Here is a 26722-nt window from a genome sequence, read left to right on the forward strand (position 1 = left end):
GCAAAAACTGGCAACTCTGATGTAACTCTAAACGCTCTATAAAAATTATACTTGATTCTCTGTGAGTTTTTTATCTATCACTGATAGATTCGTAGGCAGAAGAAGAAAAGATAGATTTTGAAGGATGGAGAGGGACATTTTTAAAAAAGAGAGAATTATTCAAAATACGAATGTATAATATATTCCTGCTAATATAATATATAATATACCTTATATATTATTTAATATATAATATGTTATAATAATATATAATTTTTAATATAGCGATCACAATATCGAGGATAAATGAGATTGTTAAATATATATGTTTTTTATCAATTTTACCTCTCTCTCTCCTTCCTATTGTGAAAATATATTAAATAGAAAATTAATATAATAAAATTAAACAATCATATATAGTAGGCCAACTAAACGAGCAAATAAATAAGATGTAAAAATTTTTTTATTAATAGTTAAATCATTAAATTAACATTCCGTTACAGAATCGATATAAATTGTAAACGTTTCGACTGCACTACAGTCTTTATCAATACATAAAAATTAAATATTAAAATATAAAGTTAGATGTTAAAAATACAAAGTTAGTTAAATATTAAAATATAAAATTGAAACGATTCTTCGCTGTTGACCAACAGATATGCAAGGCGATTGGTCTGAGATGCCAAGTTATGCGACATTTGAGCATGATTATCGTTTTAACAAGTCCTTTTCCCCGATATTTCAAGTGTGTGTTGCGAAGTCTGAATACCAAATGTGGACATTTGGTATTCAGACTTCGCAACACACACTTGAAATATCGGGGAAAAGGACTTGTTAAAACGATAATCATGCTCAAATGTCGCATAACTTGGCATCTCAGACCAATCGCCTTGCATATCTGTTGGTCAACAGCGAAGAATCGTTTCAATTTTATATTTTAATATTTAACTAACTTTGTATTTTTAACATCTAACTTTATATTTTAATATTTAATTTTTATGTATTGATAAAGACTGTAGTGCAGTCGAAACGTTTACAATTTATATCGATTCTGTAACGGAATGTTAATTTAATGATTTAACTATTAATAAAAAAATTTTTACATCTTATTTATTTGCTCGTTTAGTTGGCCTACTATATATGATTGTTTAATTTTGTTTAATTTATACGAGCCTTTCATTAATTAATTTTAATATAATAAATTAAATAATGCATTACAGCTTATATATATATATATATATATATATATATATATAATATTATATATAAGTATATATTGTATTATATTATATATATATATATATATATAAAATATAATATATACTTATATATAATTTAATATAATATAATATATATGTATATATGTATATATATATATATATATATATATTATATAATGTATACTTATATATAATATATATAATATAATATAATATAATATACATATATATATATGTATGTATATATTATATAATATATATAATATATACTTTTAGAAAACTTAAATTGTTGAATGAATCATAATTTTCAATAAGGTATATAAAGTTAATCCACAATCTCTTTTCTTCTTTAAAGCCGGAAAGGCAAATCCACTTGTGAATAAAACCCACACGAGTTTCATTTTCATGACTTTCGATTCATTAGTAGCAGAATGCTTCACAGCCTGCGGAAAAAGTTGAATTCGTGTTATTTTCGATCTTTATCGCGTTTTTTTGCGATATTTCGATACACAATTTTCTTTACTATTACCATTCTTTTACTGATCAATGAAGTTCACTAGCGATTTAGTTTATGGAAAATGGTCAGAAAAATTGTCGAGGGTGCTGGTACGTCATATTTCTAGAATATACGCATAGAAAAATGCGAAACGAAAGAGAGATACATATATTCTTACGATTGCTTTAATCGTTGTAGCCTTTTGGGCGGAAAGTTTTAGTGCCATTCATCTCTTTCTAGAGTCATTTCTAGTGCTACTTTACATCGTTAATCATTTATATCGATGCCCTAGATTTAAATAACCTGTTTAGATCCAATGTTGATTCTTCGCATGCGTTTTTGATTGCATTTTGTACTCCGGACATGGCTAATATTCAACGAGATATCTAAGTATATAAATTACTTTATTAATGATTTAATGAGTTTCTTCGAATCCTGCGTTGTTATCCAGAAGAAACTTTATCCACTGAATTTGTATAAAATATAATCAAATGAAGTATATATATTATTTATATAATCGACGAAAATTTTAAATATACATTTTGCCACATAATTTTTTTTTTTTCGTCTCGGTTTAATCGTAAAAAATTGCAAAAATGCACTAATTGTGAATCGAGCTGGTAAATTTAAATATTTTGCAAGAGTATAATAATACATCAATATAATTGTTTTATTAATCGCAATATATTAAAAAATAATCATAATAACTTAATCTTTTTATACACGAGAAAATGTGTGAGATATAATAAATATTTATTATTGCATAAATAAATATCGATTGGCTTTTTGTTGGACATTTTTTTCATATTATCAATTAAATTGCATGTAGAGACTTATTCGAATGTGTGTAGATCTGCATTCATTTATTTATTTACGTATGTTCGATAGAATTTTTATTAACTTATCAATTTGATGGAAAAAAAATAAGGTAGTCTTGTTTTTTCACGTAACTGAAACAAATTTTAATTCAGTAAAATTAGATGCAACAATCTGGTGCATTTTTGCAGTTGCTTTTCAATTATACATATATAGTTTAACTTTACAATCTCGTGATTTTATCACTATTATAACGATTGCTATCGTTATAATTAACATTACGTATTTATTAATATTGTTAATCTTATTAATTTTTCTTCACGCAGCGAATGCATTTTGCATCATGTGTGCGTTTTACCAAAAACAGAGATAATTACTAGGTACAAGATAAATTACAAAAATTCCAGGAATTTGACAAATTCACTCTAATTCGTTCGTTATATCTATAAAATTATATTTAATTATATTTTCGCGTCTTTGGCTCTTTCGATAAAAAAGAATAAGTAGTACGATCGACAGTTTGATTCGACGATCCTTCGTCGGACAAATAAATTAATCCTGCAACTGGATAAATGAGTTGTATCGCGATATCAGGAGAGTTTAGAAAACGATATATATATATATATATATATATACCAGGTAGCAAGCTGACGTCATTAAACGTCAAAATGACGTTATTTTGACGTTGATGGTGTCATTTTGACGTTTAATGACGTCAGCTTGCTACCTGGGATGTGTTAACGGGAATATAATAATCTTTTGATGCAAACTTTCCGTCTCATCTTTTCGCAAAAAAAATATCAACTAGTACGTAAAATATATAAATTTCGTGTCAAGAAAATGGAAGAACTGAGAACGTGAAACGTGAAACTGTTAACAAATGAAGATTATCGGTTTTTTTTAAGCGATCGTTGTCGTTTGCGTTACAAAATGAATTTTTCGCTTATTCGAAGTATCGCCCAAATATTCTATCGCGAACAGAGGAGCGTGGATGGTCTTCGTTCGAGCGGTGGAACTTTGATGCACGACCTAGAAAAGTGGAATAAAAATATTAGGTCGTCTTCCGAATTCGTAAAAGACGGAGAAGAAAAGAGGAAATGGAAATATTACTCGATACACGTGTATACCATGCTTCATCCGGCAATAATAATACGTGTCGAAGGAGGAAAAGAAGGTACCGTTTAATTCAATCTGAGTAATAAATAATGCAAACAGGAGGAAAGACCCGGAATAAAAAATAGAAGCAAGCGGGAACAATCACTTTTATCCGCAAGCACAGATCATCCGACACGTTGGATAATATATAATAATACTGATATCAAGGGTTTATGTACAGGCGTGATTTTTCATGCGCGATAACACAAATTTACTCATTTCATGAACTCATCTGTGAGTCTTACCTAGCTTATTCGCTCAGTACTGGCAGTAGGGACCTTACAGAAAAGGTCAGAGAAAAGTAATGTTAAGAAATATTTTGTAATATTAAAGTATACATATATAATATACAAGTCCCATTCTAAACAACGCAGTGCATTTTTATAATCAAAGTTTCCATTGAAAAATGTTAGCATAGTCTCTCATTTCAGGTTAAGGCATTTCTGAGATTTCGAAGTCCTTATTTTTTTAAACACGCGGAACTGTCTATATAGATATAATTTTCTTACGTAAATCGATTTTTTATAATATTTAAAAAATATGTAAAAAAGAATGGAAATATCTCGTAATATACTTATATCGTTTTTCACTGGGTAGCACTGAGTGCGCACCGAAAACTCGTTGAGTTTAGATGGCACTGTCCGAGTGCACTAAAAGTGCGAATTTCTTGCGCTTCCAGCTAAACATACTGGTATACTCTCAGTGCAGTTCTGTGCATATTTGTCGCCCTGAATATGGAAGGATTTAACATTAATTTTAAGGTCAATAATGACCTATTGAACTTAACTCTCGATCCAAGCGAACAAGAGTTAAATTATAAGGGTTCATATATAATCATATCAAGTTATATATAATATATTTATATGTATGGAGGAAATATATTTATTATATATATATATATATATATATATATATCCCAGCAAACACCAATATATAATTGTTACATTGCTATAATAAAACGGAATATAACAGGTAATATAACGTGTACGTTACATGTAACATCCATGTTAGTTGTAATTTCTCACTCATAGATGTAACATTTTAATATAACATATATTACATTGTAGTTATATTGTAATTATATGCCAAATAGCACATTGATGTATTGATAAGTCAGTGCTATCTTGGGATATAATGATAATATAACTACAATGTAATATATGTAATATTAAAAATGTTACATCTATGAGTGGGAAATTACAACTAACATATACGTTACATGTAACATGCTTAAGTATATAACATTTATATATTGTGTTTGCTGGGATATATATATATATATATATATATATAATATAATATAATTATATATTTATTTATTTATATATTTATTATATATATATATATATATATATATATATAATATAATTATACAAATTATAAAAAGAATATATTATAAATGTTTTTATAATTAAATTAATAATATTCACAAATATATATTATAATTTATTAATCTTAAAATTAATATTAATTATTATATATTATTAGTAATCAATATAATATTCATATGATATAAATAATAAATATCATCATCTTCATCACTGCTAGATGATGATGAAGAAAGCAAATCTAACAGTTTAAACATTAATCGTGCATCCCACGCAGCCATATTGATTGCACTAAACTGGCACCGTCTCTCAGAGCTCGTGCCGAATTCTTGCACTAAAGTGCGAAAACTCGGCACTAGACTTTCCAGTGAAACAGCACGCACCGTTTTCATGCGCACCGAAATGCCCAGTGAAACACGTTGCCCATGACGAGTGCGCACTCAGTGCGCACTAGTTCTCCCAGTGAAAAACGCTATTATTTTTTTACTAATCGTATCTTAATAATTTTCCGTAAAATAATGAGATAAATCGATTAAGTAACAAAAAATATAGTTATATAAAAAATATGTACACTTGCACATTGCAAATGGTATTTTAATAAAAGAGTATTTTTAAAAATTATTTTTCTAAGATTATTGAACAATAAATATGTTACAAAATATTATTTCATATTTTTTGTTAAAATGTGTCACAATGAAGCATAAAGTATCTCATAAATAATTCATTTTTCGAATATTTTATTCTAATACTTTTTTATGTCGAATATGACGAGGAATCGATTAATGTTACAAAAATTATTATTTAAAAAAATGTCTTCGAAAATTCCTCCAGCTGGAATAAAACTCTTACAAAGATATTCCCTTTAAAATTCTATAACTTTCTAATAAAATATTTTTTGATAAAAATTTTGATTTTCGAAAAATTTCAATACAAAATTTAAAATGGAACTCTGTTATACACACATAAAAATAACAAATATACATATAAAAATATCACAGATATATACACGTACAAAAATGCTTTAAATATCTTTAAGATCTTGATTGTATGAAAACTCTACAATCCGGTAGCAAACTGACGTCGTTAAACGTCAAACTGACGTCATTAAATGTCAAAATGACGTCATTAAACGTCAAAAGAACGCCATTTGGTGTTTAATAACGTCATTTTGACATTCAATGACATCAGTTTGCTACTTGAAAAGTTTAGAGCTTGGAGAAAAATATCTCGCTTGGAAATGACTTGGTTTAGATTATATTTTCCTCGATACTCACAACTCAATGCTCTGGATGGTAGACGTAGCGCATGTTATGTCGACTTTCACGTGACAGTGCTTGTGACACTTCATCTGACAGTCCCTGCACTCGTAACCCTGCTTGCCAAGTCTTCGCGCGAGAGTTCTCTTACAAACCTCGCAAACTGTTCCTCTGAAAAAAAAAAAAATGAACAAAACATATTTTATATATTCTAATAATTTTGATTATTTTTTCATCAAATCGCATACTGATAATATCGTATTAAAACATCGCTCTTACCCGGACATATGTTTGGCGATAAACGTGTGATCGCTAAATATATGCAACTTTGTGCCCTTTTTCCTCCATTTACTTTTCTGAGCGAGGGGAAGGGGTACGAGGTAGTGCCTGAAATATAAAAGGAAATGTACACTTTTTTTATGTATGTTCCATTTTTTAAATATTTTATTCTAATCATTTTTTATTATTTATTTTTATTATATATATATATATATATATATAATATATATTTATTTATATATAATTATATATTTTATTTCAACAAAAGAAATATTTGAGAGAGAGAGAGAGGGAGGAAGAAAGAAACTTACTTCTTTATGCCGTTCTCTAAAGTTTCGAGAACCAACGTGGAGGCTTCGTTAATGTATGTTCTCGTGGATGTTCCACTTATGCCCGATGCTTCACTCAAACTCGATCGTCGCGATTGCTCTGGTACCGATAAATGCACTGCAGAAGAAAAAAGTCGCTTCGCATAAAATATATAACAGATAAAACGGAAAATGCAAAAGAAACGTGAAGCATAACAGCGAATAAGTGAAAAAATTAATAGAATAATTTACATCTGAAAAAAATTATTAAATTAATATTTATTTCAATACTTACCTAGTTTTAATGCCTAATAAATCATTTATTTGAAATAAATTTTATTTATCTGTTTTGAACAGAATTTTCTGATATATAAATATATATAAATTATATATAAATAAATATTTTTCACATCAAATCAATATTATTAGTTTCAAATAAATGATTTATTAAGCAATATTGAAATAAATATTTATTCGAATTCAATTATAATTTCTTTTCAATGTAGATAGCAATCGAACGTGATTAGTTCCTACTTTCAGATCCAGCGAATGAGCGTCGAGTGTTAAAAGAATGCGATCAATCACGTTCGATTGCTATCTAACGATTTTTCCCGCGAAATCACAATCAAACGTGATAGGTTCTTATTTTTAAATCCAGCAAATCAACTTCGAGTGTTACAAGAATGCGACCAATCACGTTCGATTGTCGTCCAGCGAGTTTCTCTGCCAATTCGTCCAATTTCCCTCAACTTTCTACTTAAAACACGCGTTTCCGAATCGTGAACTGCGTGCTACCGATTTTGTCTACCTCTGAAAAGCAAAAGTCACTACACTAACTACGTCCTACCTTACGAGGACACTTACCGAAATCGAGTACCGTGAGAGCAACACATATGCAAGCAAGACAGAGTGCGAGACGAATGAGTACAATACAACACTAAGTTTTAGAAATAATATAGGATTCCAGGTAGCAAGCATACGTCATTTTCATGTTTAATGACATATGCTTGCTACCTCATTAGATGTCAAAGTGACGTTATCTTGATGTTTAAGGACGCCATTCAACATCAGACGTCAAAATGACGTTATTATGCGGCGTTTAATGACGTCATTTTGATGTTGATGACGTCATTATAAGGTTGTCAAAGTGACGTCATTTTGACATCAGTTTTTTAATGACATCAGTTTGCTACTTGGGATAGCAGTCGAGAATCTGACTGATAGAGATCTTCTACCCAGGTAGAACAGATAATCAAAATAATATCATTTTGACGTCATTGATCAAATTTGGAGTTCAAATTTGGTCAAGATGATGTCAAAATAATGTCAATTTGACGTCATCTTGATCAAATTTGAACTCCAAATTTGATCAATGATGTCAAAATGATATTATTTTGGTTTTCTGTTCTACTTGGGTAGTGAACTATTTATTGTTGAACCAAGTGAATTTCTCGCGCTACGGAAACTACTGTCTCACACTTTTAATTCACAAACTTAGGGAATACAAATAAAATGAAGAAAGAAAATCTTACCGGAACCAGGATCGCGAGCTCTATCGGCAGATATGGATCTCGAATGAGCATCTTCGTGATTGATCTCTCCTTCGGGACCTACCGATCTGCTTCTCGTCTTAGATCGGCTCAATCGTTTCTTTATGGTGCCGAAGAAGTCGCGTCGTTTCCTTCGTGTTCTTCCTCTCTCTGTTAAAGTATTGCATTAAATATTGCGTTAAGAAAAATACTTGAGGACGATATTATATGATCGCAAGTCGCACATCAATTTTTATATTACTAAAATTATAATTTTTGCGTAATTTCAATTTTTCATAAATATCTTACCTTCTGAATTCGAGGAATTAGGCGTGCTTTCTGGTCCTGAGGTAGCGCTGACGTCCTTCGTTCCGTGCTGCAAAGAATTTGTATTCGAAAATTATACAAAATGAAAACAAAAAAATCGGCTTTTTATTTATTATCGGGAAATTTTATTTATCAACTATATTATACGGATTCATTTACCTCCGGGGATATCTCTTGCCAGTTTCCATTCTGCGTCAGAGCGACCTGTTACATTAGTAAATACACAACACTCAATCACGGTTAATAATTCTTATTTAAAAAAATAAAAAAGAAAAATGCTTTATGTTAAAGTAAATTTAAAATTTTGAGTAACTTATTCAGTTTTGGTTGACGCAAAAGCTTCAAATGTGTGTCTTAAATTATGTCATGTTGAAAAATTTGCCTCAAGATAAATTTACTTTTTTGCAAGCAAAGAATAAATAAAATAATCAAATTATTTTGATCACACAAAAAATGCAATAATGGTATATAACACCTGAATTCTTCTTACCTTGACAACTTGCCGCTCCAGTTGCTGCAAGAGAAACCAAATAGAAATCATGCTTAAGTGAAAATCGTTACAAGATCGGGAAGATTATTTCGTCAGGGACAAATAATCTTTGGCATTTGAAGCAAATGACTTTTAAAAAATTATTAATCGCTCTACTAATATTTTCGTGCCTAATTTATTTATGAAGTTTCTTAGCATTTGGGGATTTCAACATTTGGGATCTTCTTAGCAATTGGGGACTTTTCACTCTTTCACTCTTTTCTTTATATATAAATCCACCCTTGATTTTTTTAGTTCTTCACAACTCCATATCAGAGCGTTATGTTCATGCGGTAAAAAAGTGCGGTATATAATAATTAACAAAACTTACCCTCTGGTGGCTGTGAACAATCAAGGTTCCCTTATTACCGTTTGTCTGTCCGCTTTTGTATGGTGCATCCACGACGTTACCGTTTGTCAGATAGTCTGAAAAGATGATTTTCTAATGAATTTTTGCCGCGGATACTCATTCACAATAAGATCTACGACTCTCTCTCTGACTATCCTTACGAAAGCGTCGACTATTTCAATATACCAGGACTTTCTATACATCCATCTACCGATTATACATTCATCTTATACAGAGTGCTCCACGTTTCTTTTGTTATTTATAAATTATTTTACCAATTTTTAGAAAAATGTAAAATATTGAATACTGTCTATATTTATAGTTAGCTCTGGTAAAAAGAAAATGTTTCTCAGGCACTTATACTTGCTTATTGGACAGCATCCCAAGTAGTAAACTGACGTCATTAAACGTCAAAATGACGTCCTTCGACGTGAAAATAACGTACGCTTGCTATCTGGGACATTCTACTCATTCTGAACAAGGGAACGAGAATCTAATAATAATCCTCATGCCAACTATTTTATATTAAGGGTTCAAACCAGCTCTGGCCACGAGTGACTACGTGAGTCTGTCTTCAAACGGGTGTTCAACACAGGTTCAAGAAGTTACTGTACAAACTAATAAAAGAAAAAAACCAATCTCTCGGGGATGTTCACACACATCAACGCCTGATAACTGATCTGTAATTACCCCCTTCCGACTGTGCGGCAGAGTCGTACAAGATAAGTGTACTGTTACCATTGTTGTAGTTTAGACTATTGTTGCTGATGACGTTCGTCTGGCTGTAGGAACGGGTAGGTGAGACCGGCTTTATCGTCTCCTTCACCTTGTAGGGCTTGGTCCCGATTTGTGGCACCTCCGCACCCTCGATAAACAAAAACTGCGAAAGGAATAGAGATTAGCGTCGAGTAACAAATTATTGTAAGACTATTATCATCTTTCTTATAACCCTTAATCCTTCTATTATTTAAAAAGTATAATTTTGCAATTTTAAATATTAAAAATGTGTCAGAACTCTTCTACTCATGAAATAAAAGTACAAAGAGCCTTTCTAAAATAAACAATGATATCCGGATACCCAAGTATTGATGAAAAAATGAAAAATTATGCATTGATAGAAGAGTTAAGGTTCACATTGAAGAAATAGTTATTCAAGAGCGTTCCAACATTTTTCGAGATATTTTACACTCAACCATGTCTTGTTTATGAAATTAATTAGAATCCCAATTGATAAGAACGATTACCTCCACAGTGAGGGTGCCTGTAATGTCCTCCTCTTCGTACGGTCGTGCCTGAAGAGGTATGATTTGCCTCTGGCTCGGATTTGCGAGAAGCTCCTCGACCCCTACAATTCCGAGTCCCAAAAATCTTTGGCTTCTGTTGACGTGATCGAACACTTCTAGCAACACTTCGGTCGTGTTGTGACTAATATCGCTGCAAACGCATATTGGGACTTATTAATTCTTGCTCACATCTTGTAGACATCAATTGGAGAGAAGACTTTGGACTTTGGCGGAATAGGTCATCTATAAGTGTTTACTTACAATAAGAACGCTTCGTCCCACAGGGGATTCTTGGTGTCTTTCTTGATAGAGGTCTGGTTCTTCTGCGGCGGTTCATCCATCTCCACTACACAATAAGGATTCACGGCTCCTTGTTGGCCACCCAGGTCCATCGCCCTCACAACTTTCACGAGCAGTCGCCTTTCGCCGGGCATGTATTGCATGGACGCCGGCGAGGGAGCCAAATGTCCCTGAAGACGTTGTTGCGAGGGTTGGTACATCATCGAGTTGGAGATGTTCTGCGAGCGAAGTGAATAGAAACGCATCAGTGTGCAGCATTGATGTATAATATCCCAAACAACAGCACGTCTAAAATCGGGACATAAGACGTCTTGAAGATATATCTTATTGACGTCTTACAGACATATTTTAATATGATGACTAAAAGGCATCTTGATAACTCCTTTAAAACGTCTTATGTTCCGATTTTGATGACTTCTGTAAGACGTCTTATGTCCCGATTTTGATGACTCTTTTAAGACATCTTATATATCCCGATTTTGATGACTCCTTTAAGATGTCCCGATTTTAAACGTTTTGTTGTCTGGGATATATCTCGCTGATTAATCATCGTTTCACCTACCATGTTGTCGTAATGCGTGGGATACGAGCTGAACCCCGGCTGAGGAGGTGGCTCTCTCCATAATCGGGGACATGTGGGATATTGGGAGAGATTGAGGTGAACGCTGGTGCCTCGCAAGGCACCCGCCACAATTTCCGTTACCACCTCTTGCAATTGGCTCTCGTCCAAGTCTTTCTTTATTGTGCCCACCGCTGCCAGGGATATCTTCACCTGATACGGGAGACAATAGATAATATTACTTCGTCTATTCATTCGCATATATTTTTTGGCTGAAAACAAATTTGTTTTCACGCGAAAAGATATCTTTAGTGCTTCTCTTTTCCCATATTGGCACAACGGACCGAGGATTATGTAAAACTCGACTCGTATTGTCGTGAACTCGACTTGAGTGACAAATAGCCGTGATCGCATTACAATTTCCGCGTAGTTGCATCACAGGAAGTCCGACCTACCTCCGGCCAGCCGTCGCACTTCAGGTCGATGAGTAGCTTCTCGGTGATGCAGACGACGTTGAGTCGAGCGCGAAAGCGATTGACGTTCACTCGATAGTGATTAACTTCCACCTTGTCGCCTCGTTGCCGAAAGGCCTTTAACTGCAAAGCCGGAGTGGCTTCGCAATCGCACGTGATAGTCTGAAGAGAGAGAAGGATTATTTTTTTCTCCTTATTAAATGATTACTACTAATTAATTATTATTAATAATTATCACTAAATTATTATTAATTTTTATATAATTATTATTATTAAATAAATATAATAAATATATATAAATATTAATAATAAATTTAATAATTATTAATTTAACGTATAAGACGGGCAACAAGAGCCAAATCGCGGATGACAATGCGTTATCCTAACGAAACTAAATAATTTTTCGTTAGAATTAAATACCGGTGCACAAGGCACCAAATTTTTACTTGGACACGGCCAAGATTTTAAATATGAAATAATCTCATATTTTGAGATTTAATTTCAATACCCCTTTAAACCCCCCTACGGAAAATAAATAAATGAATGTAAGAGAAAAATATAGATCCGAAAATCGCTGAATCGGGAATCGAACCCGAGACCTTTCGCTTGCCGGGCGACTGCTCTTCCAGCTGAGCTATTCAGATCCTTTCGATTCTATACTTTTCTCTGTTATATATATTAATGTTGGTAAACAAACGCATTTTTTAAGCCAGCGTGTATCAAATATAAGAGTTTTAACAAGGCTCTGTAATATAAATATAAATTTAACGTATAAGACGGGCAACAAGAGCCAAATCGCGGATGACAATGCGTTATCCTAACGAAACTAAATAATTTTTCGTTAGAATTAAATACCGGTGCACAAGGCACCAAATTTTTACTTGGACACGGCCAAGATTTTAAATATGAAATAATCTCATATTTTGAGATTTAATTTCAATACCCCTTTAAACCCCCCTACGGAAAATAAATAAATGAATGTAAGAGAAAAATATAGATCCGAAAATCGCTGAATCGGGAATCGAACCCGAGACCTTTCGCTTGCCGGGCGACTGCTCTTCCAGCTGAGCTATTCAGATCCTTTCGATTCTATACTTTTCTCTGTTATATATATTAATGTTGGTAAACAAACGCATTTTTTAAGCCAGCGTGTATCAAATATAAGAGTTTTAACAAGGCTCTGTAATATAAATATAAATTTAACGTATAAGACGGGCAACAAGAGCCAAATCGCGGATGACAATGCGTTATCCTAACGAAACTAAATAATTTTTCGTTAGAATTAAATACCGGTGCACAAGGCACCAAATTTTTACTTGGACACGGCCAAGATTTTAAATATGAAATAATCTCATATTTTGAGATTTAATTTCAATACCCCTTTAAACCCCCCTACGGAAAATAAATAAATGAATGTAAGAGAAAAATATAGATCCGAAAATCGCTGAATCGGGAATCGAACCCGAGACCTTTCGCTTGCCGGGCGACTGCTCTTCCAGCTGAGCTATTCAGATCCTTTCGATTCTATACTTTTCTCTGTTATATATATTAATGTTGGTAAACAAACGCATTTTTTAAGCCAGCGTGTATCAAATATAAGAGTTTTAACAAGGCTCTGTAATATAAATATAAATTTAACGTATAAGACGGGCAACAAGAGCCAAATCGCGGATGACAATGCGTTATCCTAACGAAACTAAATAATTTTTCGTTAGAATTAAATACCGGTGCACAAGGCACCAAATTTTTACTTGGACACGGCCAAGATTTTAAATATGAAATAATCTCATATTTTGAGATTTAATTTCAATACCCCTTTAAACCCCCCTACGGAAAATAAATAAATGAATGTAAGAGAAAAATATCTAACAAAAATATATAACAGAGAAAAGTATAGAATCGAAAGGATCTGAATAGCTCAGCTGGAAGAGCAGTCGCCCGGCAAGCGAAAGGTCTCGGGTTCGATTCCCGATTCAGCGATTTTCGGATCTATATTTTTCTCTTACATTCATTTATTTATTTTCCGTAGGGGGGTTTAAAGGGGTATTGAAATTAAATCTCAAAATATGAGATTATTTCATATTTAAAATCTTGGCCGTGTCCAAGTAAAAATTTGGTGCCTTGTGCACCGGTATTTAATTCTAACGAAAAATTATTTAGTTTCGTTAGGATAACGCATTGTCATCCGCGATTTGGCTCTTGTTGCCCGTCTTATACGTTAAATTTATATTTATATTACAGAGCCTTGTTAAAACTCTTATATTTGATACACGCTGGCTTAAAAAATGCGTTTGTTTACCAACATTAATATATATAACAGAGAAAAGTATAGAATCGAAAGGATCTGAATAGCTCAGCTGGAAGAGCAGTCGCCCGGCAAGCGAAAGGTCTCGGGTTCGATTCCCGATTCAGCGATTTTCGGATCTATATTTTTCTCTTACATTCATTTATTTATTTTCCGTAGGGGGGTTTAAAGGGGTATTGAAATTAAATCTCAAAATATGAGATTATTTCATATTTAAAATCTTGGCCGTGTCCAAGTAAAAATTTGGTGCCTTGTGCACCGGTATTTAATTCTAACGAAAAATTATTTAGTTTCGTTAGGATAACGCATTGTCATTCGCGATTTGGCTCTTGTTGCCCGTCTTATACGTTAAATTTATATTTATATTACAGAGCCTTGTTAAAACTCTTATATTTGATACACGCTGGCTTAAAAAATGCGTTTGTTTACCAACATTAATATATATAACAGAGAAAAGTATAGAATCGAAAGGATCTGAATAGCTCAGCTGGAAGAGCAGTCGCCCGGCAAGCGAAAGGTCTCGGGTTCGATTCCCGATTCAGCGATTTTCGGATCTATATTTTTCTCTTACATTCATTTATTTATTTTCCGTAGGGGGATTTAAAGGGGTATTGAAATTAAATCTCAAAATATGAGATTATTTCATATTTAAAATCTTGGCCGTGTCCAAGTAAAAATTTGGTGCCTTGTGCACCGGTATTTAATTCTAACGAAAAATTATTTAGTTTCGTTAGGATAACGCATTGTCATCCGCGATTTGGCTCTTGTTGCCCGTCTTATACGTTAAATTTATATTTATATTACAGAGCCTTGTTAAAACTCTTATATTTAATAATTATTATTATTAAATAAATAATTAATTATTATTACTAAATTAAATTTTGTATGTAACCAAATATTAAGTTCTACGATCTACATATTTAACAATCTACTTTAATGTGAAAAATTAAATTATCATTTATCATGACTTTTAACGTTGGTCTCTCCAAGTTTAAGTGTCGCTAGATAAATGGAAATAAAAATATATATATATATGTTTTTTGACAAACTTCTAAGCGAGGTTTTAAAACAAAAAAACCTGATTTACGTACCACATCGTCCTTCGAATCGCACTCGCAGAAGATGTTTGACAAGGTCGGGGGATGTGTCTCGGGAAGAACGCGAACGAACTCGACACCGACTCCGTGCTAGAACACGCAAACAATGTCTAATGAAGATTATAGAATGCATCATATAACGCTGCACCTCGTCATACTTTTTTTCATACGCCTGCTAATTAATGCTTCGTTTGTTCGGCACATAAATATGTGTTGCGCGACACCACACTTGTTTGCATTCGGAATTAAACTTATTATTAGTTTGTAGCCGCATCACGGATAATCCGTGTATTCGTAACAAAATATATCGGATCTAAACCAAAATTATTAAAAAATATTTCAGAGACATATGATTTTATTAAGTTTTCAATTTATTAATTAAATATATGTATATTTTTTTAGCGGAGGAGAATTAATCAATTTTATATGTGTTTGATTAAACAGTTATTTTTATATTATTTTTATTAAAAATTATTCTTCGTTATCTCTCTTTGTAATATACAATAATAAGAGAAATTCATTATGATATATCGCGATACGTCATAATATCCATTCAAGTATCATTATTAATGTTCACGATAAATATCGAAAAATAACTTTAATAAAGATAATAATGTAAAAATATTGAATAAAATTTTGTGCGCGTATAAAGATAATGAATGCCCTCTAATGTGTCGGCAATTAAGCCAAGCCTAGAACTGGTATCCGGAAGAAATTCGAGTTATTCCAGCAAAGTGATGTCATCGACTACACGTGGCAAGGACAGCGTCGAACCGTAACATCTTTTTATACACTATTGGCCTTTGATGTAACGTGCCTTGACCCATTGTAAATGGCCATTTGGTTTCTGCGAAAGACAAAAATGACGCGGACGATTCTAAATCGGATTCTAAATGGCATCGTCATAAATTTATAATTGTCATAACAAATAGCAGGGTTGGATATTTAAAATGTAATTTAATTTAAAATATATTAATTTTTAACTTCAACTAGTTATTTTTGACCTTAAACTTGTTAACTTTTTTCCTAAGTTAAATTTTATTTTATTTCTGAATATTATTGTTTTTTTTTATAAGTTATATAAACGTATTATTTTTAAATTTATTTTTTATAAGTTATAAACGTATTATTTTTAAAGTATATTATTAATTTTTATGTTCATTTGTCATCAATTGTAATTACCTATTAAAAAATATATTTCTATATAAAAATCGAAATTTCTGTTATTTGTTATTATGAATTTTAAAAAAATTAACAAACAAAATTCTAATTTAATATAAATAATAATGTTTTTAAAAATTAACTTTTGATTTAGCTTCAGTTAATTTAATCCTAACTTTAACTTAACTTAATTTAAAAAAATCATTACCCTCCCCACCCTGACAAATAATAATACGATCCTACACTTGCTTCTAATTGATTGATTAATTTGTTTAACTAATTATTTTATTTATCAATTTAAATGTAATAATTAAAAGTAATAAAATGTAAACTTTCTGTTAATGAACAGGTAATTAGATTCCCATACATTAATTTAAAATTATACATTGACAAAATGCTATAAAAAATTAGCCACCATAACGAAATTTTAACTGTCTCTATAAAATTTAGCCATAATAACTAAATTTCAGATTGTAATATTGATGGTTAATTTTTTTCCGCGCGAAAAGTTAGTGAAGGTTAAAAAAAAGAGTGAAATAGAAAAGTAGGCTGGAGCTAACAAAATATCGATTTTAATGATGATTATTCACGAAGCGAATAAATGGCAACGACTTGGCATGACTTAAAGTAATTAAATCTCATACCCAATTTCCGCGCAATTCAACAATATTGCAGTTTCACGGATGAATCATCGGATAGTAAGTGAAATTTTGGAAAAGTGCCCGTAATTTCAAACACGTAAAACATGCATCTCGAGCGCAAAATGACGATGGCGCAATCGAGTGCCTTCTGTCAAAGAACCTAGACTTTTCAAGCAGTGACTAATCTCCCTAAAGAGATAATGCGCTGATAATCGCGGATATTTATAACGTCGAAACGATCTCTTCTTCGCTTTGTTGTAGTTCTGCGATATATATATATATATATATATATATATATATATATATATATATAGATATGCATTCGGAAAGAGAGTTATCGTGTTCCCGATTCGAGAGCACTCGACCTCGCACTCACACGAAGCCATTCTATCCCTTCTCTCCTCATCGTTTTGCTGGAATCACCCACGCTTCGAGAAAAGTAACTTTGTATCTCGCCTTATCGAGAGTGACACGAGTCGTGCAAAGTTTTTTGCTCAGATTTCAAAACACTATATGTTTTATACGAAGACATTCCATAGAATAATTATATATATTTATAGTAAAATTCTTACAAACTTCTAACAAATATTCCAGATTACAAGCATACGTCATTAAACAGCAAAGTGACGTCGTTGTGACGTTTAATGACGTCAATTTGCTACTCGGGGTTTAGAATATTAAAATTTCCAAATATGGAAACAACACCAAAAAATGTAGAAAAGTCTTTACCATTTCCTTCTTTAAAACTTCGAATCGCTGGAGAACAATGATGTCATTAAACGTCAAAGTGACGTCGTTTTGACGTTTAACGACGTCAGTTCGCTACTCGGGGTTTAGGATGTTAAATTTCCAAATATGAAAACAACACCAAAAAATGTAAGAAAATCTTCGCCATTTCTTCAATCCTTTCCCTAAAATCACGCTGAAGAAGAATGACGTCATTAGATGTCAAAGTAACGTCATTTTGACGTTTTACGACGTCAGTTTGCTACTCGGGGTTTAGGATGTTAAAATTTCCAAATATAGAAACCACACCAAAAAATGTAGAAAAATCTTTTCCATTTCTTCGATCCCTTCTTTAAAATTTCGAATTGCTAAAAAACAATGACGTCATTAAACGTCAAAGTGACGTCGTTTCGACGTCTATCAGTTTGCTACTCGGCGTTTAGGATGTTAAAATTTCCAAATATGGAAACAACACTAAGAACCCTATCAGCACACATATCCCGAAGGCGTTTAGAAAACATCCCGAGGATGCTCGAACGTTCTCTGGTTAGCCTCTGAATATCTTTCGGATATGTTGCGCTATTAGAGAAATATAAAAAAATCTTCGCCATTTCTTCGATCCCTTCCCAAAGACCTCGAATCGCCGGAGAAGCTAAAAACCCAGACAACAAAACGTCTAAATTCGGGACATAAGACATCTTAAAGGAATCATTAAGATGTATTTTAGACATCATAATAAAATATATCTTTAAGACGTCAACAAGATATCTTTAAGATTTCTTACGTCCCGTTCTTGGACGTGATGTTGTTTGGGAATCCTAAGCATAGCGTACTCGTATACGAGAGCCGGAAAACAAGAACCCAAAACTCCTCACCTCATCAGTGGAACTGGCGGTGAAGTCGTGTAGGGAGACTACCCAGGTGGCCAGGAGCTCGTTGAGGATAACGAGGTCGTGGTGCAGCCAGACGATGAGTTCGTTGACCCAACGCACGGCCTCGGCGTCGGGGCCGGTCGCGGTTGGCAGATGCAGCGCCCTGGAGCTTCGGGACGGGCTGATGAGAGCGCCGGAGGTCTTCCTCGTCAGGCGTTTCCTCACGGGAGGTGTCGGCGGCACGTAACCTCCCGGCGACGGTGATCTCACACCCGCCGGAGCGCCGGTACCAGCACCACTTCCACCACTTCCACCACCACCACCGCCGCCGCCAGCAGCAGCACCGCCACCAGCCGTACTAGCGGTACCAACAGCACCACCGGCGGTGGTACCACCACCTGCACCACCTGTGCCAGCCCTCACGAGGGACGTCGAGGACGACGTGGACGTCGAGGGCGGCGACGCCGACTTGGACCTGTCGAATAGTTTGCCGACGGTGCCCGTCAACATACCGCCACCTCCGCTCTCGTGATGGACATGGCTGTCTTTGCCGAGCTGCTGCGCCGCCGACGAGGAGGACGTGGTGCCGGAGGACGCGAGGTCGTTGAGCACGAAGCGATTGTACACATATTTGCCGACGCACAGTACCACCAGGCCGAAGAGCATCCAGCCAAATATCAGCATCGACAGCGTATCCATGGTAGTTTCACCAGCCGAGTCGAAACTGCATATCAGATCGTCCATCCGCTCGGCCAAGTCGGCCATATTGCCCCATCGTTCTGCCAACCAAGTCCAATTGGATTCCAAAAACATTCTTTTCTATTTTCACCCGCGAGCGCCCGCGGCCCCACCACCACCGCGCTATACTTGGCTATTAATACGCCGCGCATATACCCTGGGCTCCTCCCTGGGCCACGTTACTACGGCACTGCTCTGAACACGACGTTTCCGTCGTCTACGTTGCCCGTGTCACGTGTCCACCCAATCTCTTGTTCTCTTTCGTCCGCTCGGGAGAGACCCTTCTTCGCTACCTCCTCGCTGACTAGTCGGACAGTTGGGGTCGGTCGGATTGGGTCTCAAGGTCACGCTCCTCCGAATCTTTATTGAAGACGCTGTCAATCTTCGATGAGCGGATTTGACAGTTTCTGAAGCTCCGGGACCCCTTCTGGATCAATTTTGTTGATCGAGCATGATGCTTTTTAGCTGGTGTTATCAATCTGTATGTAAATTTGAGAGACTGCAGACACGTTGACAGCTATTCGGGACACAAAAGAAATTCTTCAAGTTGCTTCAAATTATTTTCAGGTCATTACTTTAAGATATTAATATGCTGCTAAGCATCGCATTCTTCTGATCCATCCAGATAAGATCATACTGGAACAAAGATAAATCGGTGAATTAAATCTGTAGGATAATAGACTGCTATTACTAAAAATTAAAAAAAAAACTTGTTATCCATTAACGGCTGATAAGCTTTATGAGAATAACGTCAATCACATGATATGAATATGTGGGTTATCAGCGAATTCGTAGATGAAGTTTCATGAAAGGAATTTTTGATGTGATTCTAGAATCGAAATATTTTTTGAATTTTTTTTTAAAATTATTTTTAACTCTATTATTTTAATTAAACAATTTCTTCGACTTTTTATAAAAAAAAAATTCTAATCTTAATTAAAAATAGTAATTAGCTCTATTAAACTTAATGTTTGTGAACAAAGAAGAGCTGTAAGAGCTATATTAAACAAATTGCAGTTGTCAGATAATCTTAATAAAATTCATTTAAAACGAGAAAATAAATACATAAGCAATAAACATTTATGTGTAGATGATATTAATAAAATGTATTTTAAAAAGTAAATGTATTTTAAAAATTCTAATCTTAATATTAATTTTAATATTATAATTTTTTAATGTTAATATTAAAATTATTTAATTTTATTATAATAAAATTCTAATTTAATTATAATAAAATTCTAATTTAATTATAATAAAATTCTAATTTAATTATAATAAAAAATTATAATAAAACAATATAATTTAATTATAATAAAATTTAAACATGATTTTTTTAGCAGTATAATATGCTTTTACGCTATTGTACAAAATTCTAGGCAAAATTTGTTTTTTATAACTGCATTTTGCGCGTTAACGAGTATTTTTAGCCGACTATCACCGCTTTTATTCTACTGGTTAGGCGATAACAAAAGGCAACACACAATAAATGAATGAAAACTGCATGCCAGTAACCTTGACGATGTCTTATCATTCGACCACTGCACTTTTTCCTCATCCGAGAGAGAGAGAGAGAGAGAGATGTGTCACGTGCTCAAAAAATATCATTAATATTCGAGAGAAGATAATCCTTCTTCCTCTCTCTATCTGTTAGCAAGTGGTACAAGTTCAATCACGATTTATCAATCAATCAATGATCGGGATCAATGGGCCAGGTCAGCCATGAAAAGAACAATAAGAGCAAAAACAAAGTTTCCTGCCGACGTATAAAAAAATTGAGCGACGAGAAAAAGATTTTGAAGATAATACAATAATTTTGCACCAAAAATGTCCTTTAGTGTCCGTCTAAATAAGGTCCCAAATATCAAGCATATATGTCATTTTGACGTCGAATGACGTCATTAAACGTCAAAATGACATCATTTTTTTTTCTCGCTCGATTAATTAATTAATTTTTTATTAATGCATTTTTTGTAGCAATTTTTCTCGTCTCTTTCTCTCTTCCCCGACTAAATTAATTAATTAATTAATTAAATTATAATAATTAATTAAATATAAAAATTAAATAAATATTAATAATTAATAAATTAATTTTTTTATTTCATTTTTGATATAAGTTTTTAATATAATAAATTAAAATTTTAATAAATAATAATTATCTCCCGTTTTTCTTAAGTTCTTTCAACTCTTAATGCTTTCATCCTTATGAAGTAACTGTTCGAAAGAGTTGTTTCTGTTTCCATCGAATGACGTGATCGATGACGGTCATCATTCAACGAACGAGTGAGCGAAACCTGGTGAATGTCTTGTTTTCGTGTCGTTACACTTTCGCCTCGCCTTTTGCAGACCATGGAAAGTGCACGCGTTCTCACTTTTTATCGCGGTCATTGCATATAGATCTATAATATGTAGTCGACATTCTTTCAGCATCTCCCTATCATGTGATCGCAAATTCTGTCCTGTCAAAATTAAATCGCCATCGTCTCTCGACCTTTGCGCTTCTCGTTTTTCCATCTTTTCCTCGAGGAATTTCATTGTTGACAATTTGTGCCTCGTCTATTTTTGAAAGAAAGACGGATGTAAACACGGATTTACTTAAAACGGGAATAAATAAAACTAAAAGTCAATATATACAAATAAGAAATTAAACATTTTTATTAATCGAGATCTTGTGATGAATCATAAATTGTTGCTCAAATATATAAATACAAGATGTGATCAAATAGTTCGTGCAATTTTTGTTTATTTGAAAAAATATCTCTTTATTAGTCTATATTAATAATTTTCGATTAACCTTCAGTTCATTCAGCGATTTTTATTTAATGTTTTTCAGTGTTGTGCTTAGATGATTTTAAAATTAACTAGATAAAGATGAGATAAAAATATGTAAATTGATCTTAGATAAGATGAAGATAATTTTGTTTTAAAGATCTAGAAAATTATCTAGCGATAAAAATTTATAAAATCGCCATATAATTTTATTTAGAATTATATCTAAATATATATCTAGATAAAAGATAAAATTATATAGCAATTCATCTAAATAATTTTCTAGATAATAATTTTTAAGACTGCTTATATATGTAAACGCTGTTATAAAAAAATGTAAATTATGAAAGGAATATAAAAATATATCTAAATATATATCTAGATAAAAGATAAAATGATATGGCGATTCATCTAGATAATTTTCTAGATAATAATTAAGACTGCTTATGTAAACGCAGTTATAAAGAAAATGTAAATTATAAAAATATATGTACTCATATTTTTATTTATAAATTTTTATCGCTTACTGCTTAAGTTCTACTATTTAAGTATTTTTATGTGCTATGATTCTAAATCAAAATTATCTGAAAATTATTCTAATAAGATAATTTAGTAAAGATAATACTTTTTTTCATCTAATTGTAAGATGCAGGTATAGATAATACGTATATTTTTATTATCTATACATATAAAAATAAGATGTCGCCGCAAAGTTTAATCTAGATGATCATCTATATCATTTTATTTAGATAACAGCAAACACTGAATATTTTCAACGATCACAAATCGTTGGGAAGAGAAAGAAGTCACACGGTGCTATACCTAGTGAATACAGTCTTCCCAGGAATAAAGAAAACCATCAAAGAAGATTTGTGACTGTTGAAGAAAACTGAATTCCATAAATGTTTTGAAGACTGGAAGAAACGTTGGCAAAAATGTGTTTTGCCTGAAGGACTTACTTTGAAGCGAACATCATTAATATAGATGAATATAAAGACATACTTTTTCAAAGAAACAACAATTACACGAACTTTTGAAACACACTTTGTACGTTTTTGTTGTTATTTTTATTTATCTTTAAAAAAGTATAGTTGAATGAAAAATTAATCAACAGAAATTTACATTCTAATTTTTTTGAATAAATAATTAACTAATTGGATACTGCACGTTTATTTTTCTTTATTATTGTGAAAATAGATCTGTTCTTTTTTATGGTTTTGTTAAATCATATTTTTTCGAGAAATCTTAATAATTATTATTTAAATTATTAAATATTATATTTAATGTATCATAATATAATGTACAAAATATATTGTATTATTTATTAATATATTATATGTATATATTTATTATATATTATATATTATATGTATATATATTTATTATATATCATAATATATACATATATGATGTATTTTCTTATATTATAATACGTTTTGAATAATCAACGACGAAATCTTAATAATTAATCTAGACAAAACAGTATTTTAATTTCAACTATTTAATTTTTTGACTTGATTACGCGACATCAATCAATCAATCAATCAATCAATCTCAAGATCGAGTTTAGAGTTTCGTGTAGACACAAAGACGATTTCATGTGTCATTTATTTTCATTGATAGCTAACGAAATAACGATGTGTGAACTATACAAATATATACATATACACACACAACACGTATATATTTTTACGATTACAAAACCATTCCAATGCGCTGCATATCGATTAATTTGACAAAAGAGCAAATCGACTTTTGTTATGCGAACAAATAAAAGAGAGATCCTTTCAATGTCCCTGACATTATGTTAATTTCCTCCGGTTAATTTCATAAGCACGAGAAATAAACTCGCGCGCAAATGTCAAGCGGCTCCAAAAGCGCAGCTGTCAAAATAAATTGGAAATTTTTTTTTGTATTATTCGCGAATAATAAAGCGTGATATCTTTTTGCGCATATAAAAAAAGTTAAACAAAAGGACACTGACATTGGTGAATTTTGCTACAAATTCACTCACAAAATTGGGGTACTTTGGAGCACTAACGTAACTCTCTTCTGCAGCATCTTTCCGCATTAATTGCGTCCTTTCGGATGCCGCATCCGGTCCAGATTAATTATTAAGATTCAATTGTTTATTATTAAGAAATCATAATACAATATATCATATTATTATATACACACATATTATATTTTATATATTGTATAATATATTGCATATGATATTATAATATGTAATATTGTTAATAATTATAATTAATTTAATTTAAATATTATTATTAATAATTATTAAGATTATAATACAGTGTAATTTATTATATACACTGAAAACAAAATTATTAAATATTTATTTCAATAAATCATTTATTTGAAACAAATAAATATTTATCTGTTTTGAAAAGAATTTTCTTCAAATAAATATTTTTCACATTAAATCAGTATTATTAATTTCAAATAAATGATTTATTAGGCAATATTGAAATAATCATTTATTTAAATTTAATTATTTTTTTTTATTGTAAATATATATAGATAGGTATATATTTTTTATTTTATATATATAAATAAATTATATATATATACATATACATATATATATATATATATATATATATATATATATATATATATGGATAAACATCGTATTATGATATATATAAAAATATTCAAGAATATAATTATTATAATTAATAATTCAATTATATTAATAATTATTATATTAAAATCGTCGAATAAGAAGCAATTTGAAGACCAGATAAGCAACATAAACTCTGATTACACCTAACCGCGCAATATTGAACACTCCTTCCAAATTACACGACATCCTTCATTCTGATCCTTCCAATCAAATCCAATGAATTATAATTCCGAGAGAGAATCACATTTATAGCGTTTTCGATTGGGAAAAAGTTAGTGCGCACCAGTGCGCACTCAGTTCACACGAACACTGGACAAGTTCCATGGGTTGCACTGAATAGTGCAGGTGAAAAAAAACACGCCGAAATTTTCAGTGCCACTTGAGTTGACTAGATTCCGGGAAGAACGAAAAAGTAACCTCGACATCTTGTGTTCAGTTAAGTAATGATTTTTATTATATGTAATTAAATATAGAAGATGATCAAGAATATCACGTATGACAAATATAAAAATTATTATTATTCAGTATAAAAATGCTATTACATTAAGTACATTAATTATATTTTAAAAAAAGGTATAGGTTCGATGTTTATATAAAAAGATATAACACTTATAGTGTCATTATCCATTTTTTTCACACATTCTACATAATTTACAGTTTTTGGAATTATTCTTCTAGTTCGAAGAGTTGTAATTATTTCTTCTTGCTCGCTTGAACTAGAAGAAGATTCCAAAAATGTCTCCAAAATATTAAAGAGAGCCAAATCCGAATTGCTCATTATGTCGAATTTTCGTTCAAAAGAATGCCCTACTGCTTGCATGCATCCAGTGCACTGAACTGGCACCGTCAAAATATCTCGTGCCACTTAGTGCGCACTGAGTGCGCACTATGCGAGTGTTGTGCGTTCAAACGAACACGCAACACTAGTCAAGTGCGCATTGGCACTACCAATCGAACACGCGCCTGACATTCAGTGCAGCCAGTGCACCCCAATCGAAAACGCTATTAAATTAATCTGTACGCACAGATATTCACCGCATAATCTCACGGAATCGGCGAGAGATGACAATCGGCAAAATCAATCGCGCACTGTTTATTCCTCCCTGTTCTCGTCTCGAAAGGCAAGAAAACACAAAAATGACTCCGATTTACCTTCCTGCCGCGAGAAATGACGGGGAATTCCCACGCGAAACGACGCGACGCCGGTCGCGGCGGCGGTCCGCGGCAGTCTGACTTTCGATTAATCGGCCGATCGTGCCCGCTCGCTGCTGGTCGACTCGGCAGGGCCGGAGTGGGGACGCGCAACCTCCCACCCCCAGACGCGCGTGAGGGAGTATGCGACGTTCCCTCGTCGGGGCAACTTCCCCGTGTCACCCCGAGGGAGATTACTTTCCGCGCTTTTTTGCTCACACCCTGCACCTAGAAGAGGAGGCGAGATGCTTCGCCGCGATACCGGGAGGAGGGATCACGAGGACAAAGACATTACCCTATATCTCTAGAGATACAGGGTGTCTCTTATTATTCCCCTTATTATTGTTTTTCTCGAGACGGAAACTTTTTTCGTTTTTTTTTATTGTTGTAGAGTAATATTTTGCGAG

The 26722-nt window shown here is 32.6% G+C and overlaps 1 protein-coding gene across 8 annotated transcripts; it reads right to left on the minus strand.

Annotated features, from left to right (window-relative positions):
• Positions 1-1849: 1849 nt before the first annotated feature.
• On the minus strand, positions 1850-26364 carry LOC114943597 (uncharacterized). 8 transcript variants are annotated; one of them, XM_085480056.1, is made up of 18 exons: positions 26277-26361; positions 18992-20362; positions 15583-15678; positions 12169-12348; positions 11717-11926; positions 11116-11372; positions 10816-11005; positions 10262-10451; positions 9554-9648; positions 9184-9207; positions 8853-8897; positions 8676-8742; positions 8370-8537; positions 6841-6976; positions 6530-6637; positions 6269-6421; positions 3912-3944; positions 3478-3540 (listed from the first exon to the last, which is right to left on the minus strand). In XM_085480056.1, the coding sequence occupies exons 2-17, from the start codon at positions 19799-19801 to the stop codon at positions 3917-3919; spliced, it is 2757 nt and encodes a 918-aa protein (XP_085336182.1). In that variant the 5' UTR covers positions 19802-20362; positions 26277-26361; the 3' UTR covers positions 3478-3540; positions 3912-3916. The 8 variants fall into 8 exon arrangements, with proteins under 8 accessions (XP_085336180.1, XP_085336179.1, XP_029175081.2 ...); XM_085480054.1 differs by lacking the exon at positions 3912-3944 and having other exon boundaries at positions 1850-3540; positions 26160-26364; XM_085480053.1 differs by lacking the exon at positions 3912-3944 and having other exon boundaries at positions 1850-3540; positions 26150-26364.
• Positions 26365-26722: the final 358 nt, after the last annotated feature.

The sequence above is a fragment of the Nylanderia fulva genome, unplaced genomic scaffold, assembly GCF_048542155.1.
Source record: "Nylanderia fulva isolate GAGA-0341 unplaced genomic scaffold, ASM4854215v1 Scaffold14, whole genome shotgun sequence".
In the NCBI taxonomy this organism is placed as follows: Eukaryota; Metazoa; Arthropoda; class Insecta; order Hymenoptera; family Formicidae; genus Nylanderia; species Nylanderia fulva.

Excerpts from the sequence above, each read along its gene's own strand:
- LOC114943597 (XM_085480054.1), bottom strand. The coding sequence starts at position 19,801 with ATGTTTTTGGAATCCAATTGGACTTGGTTGGCAGAACGATGGGGCAAT. Across the intron at positions 12,349-15,582 it reads GCGATTCGAAGGACGATGTG|ACTATCACGTGCGATTGCGA; the intron begins GTACGTAAATCA and ends CTCTCTCTTCAG. Across the intron at positions 6,977-8,369 it reads AGCTCGCGATCCTGGTTCCG|TGCATTTATCGGTACCAGAG; the intron begins GTAAGATTTTCT and ends TTTCTTCTGCAG.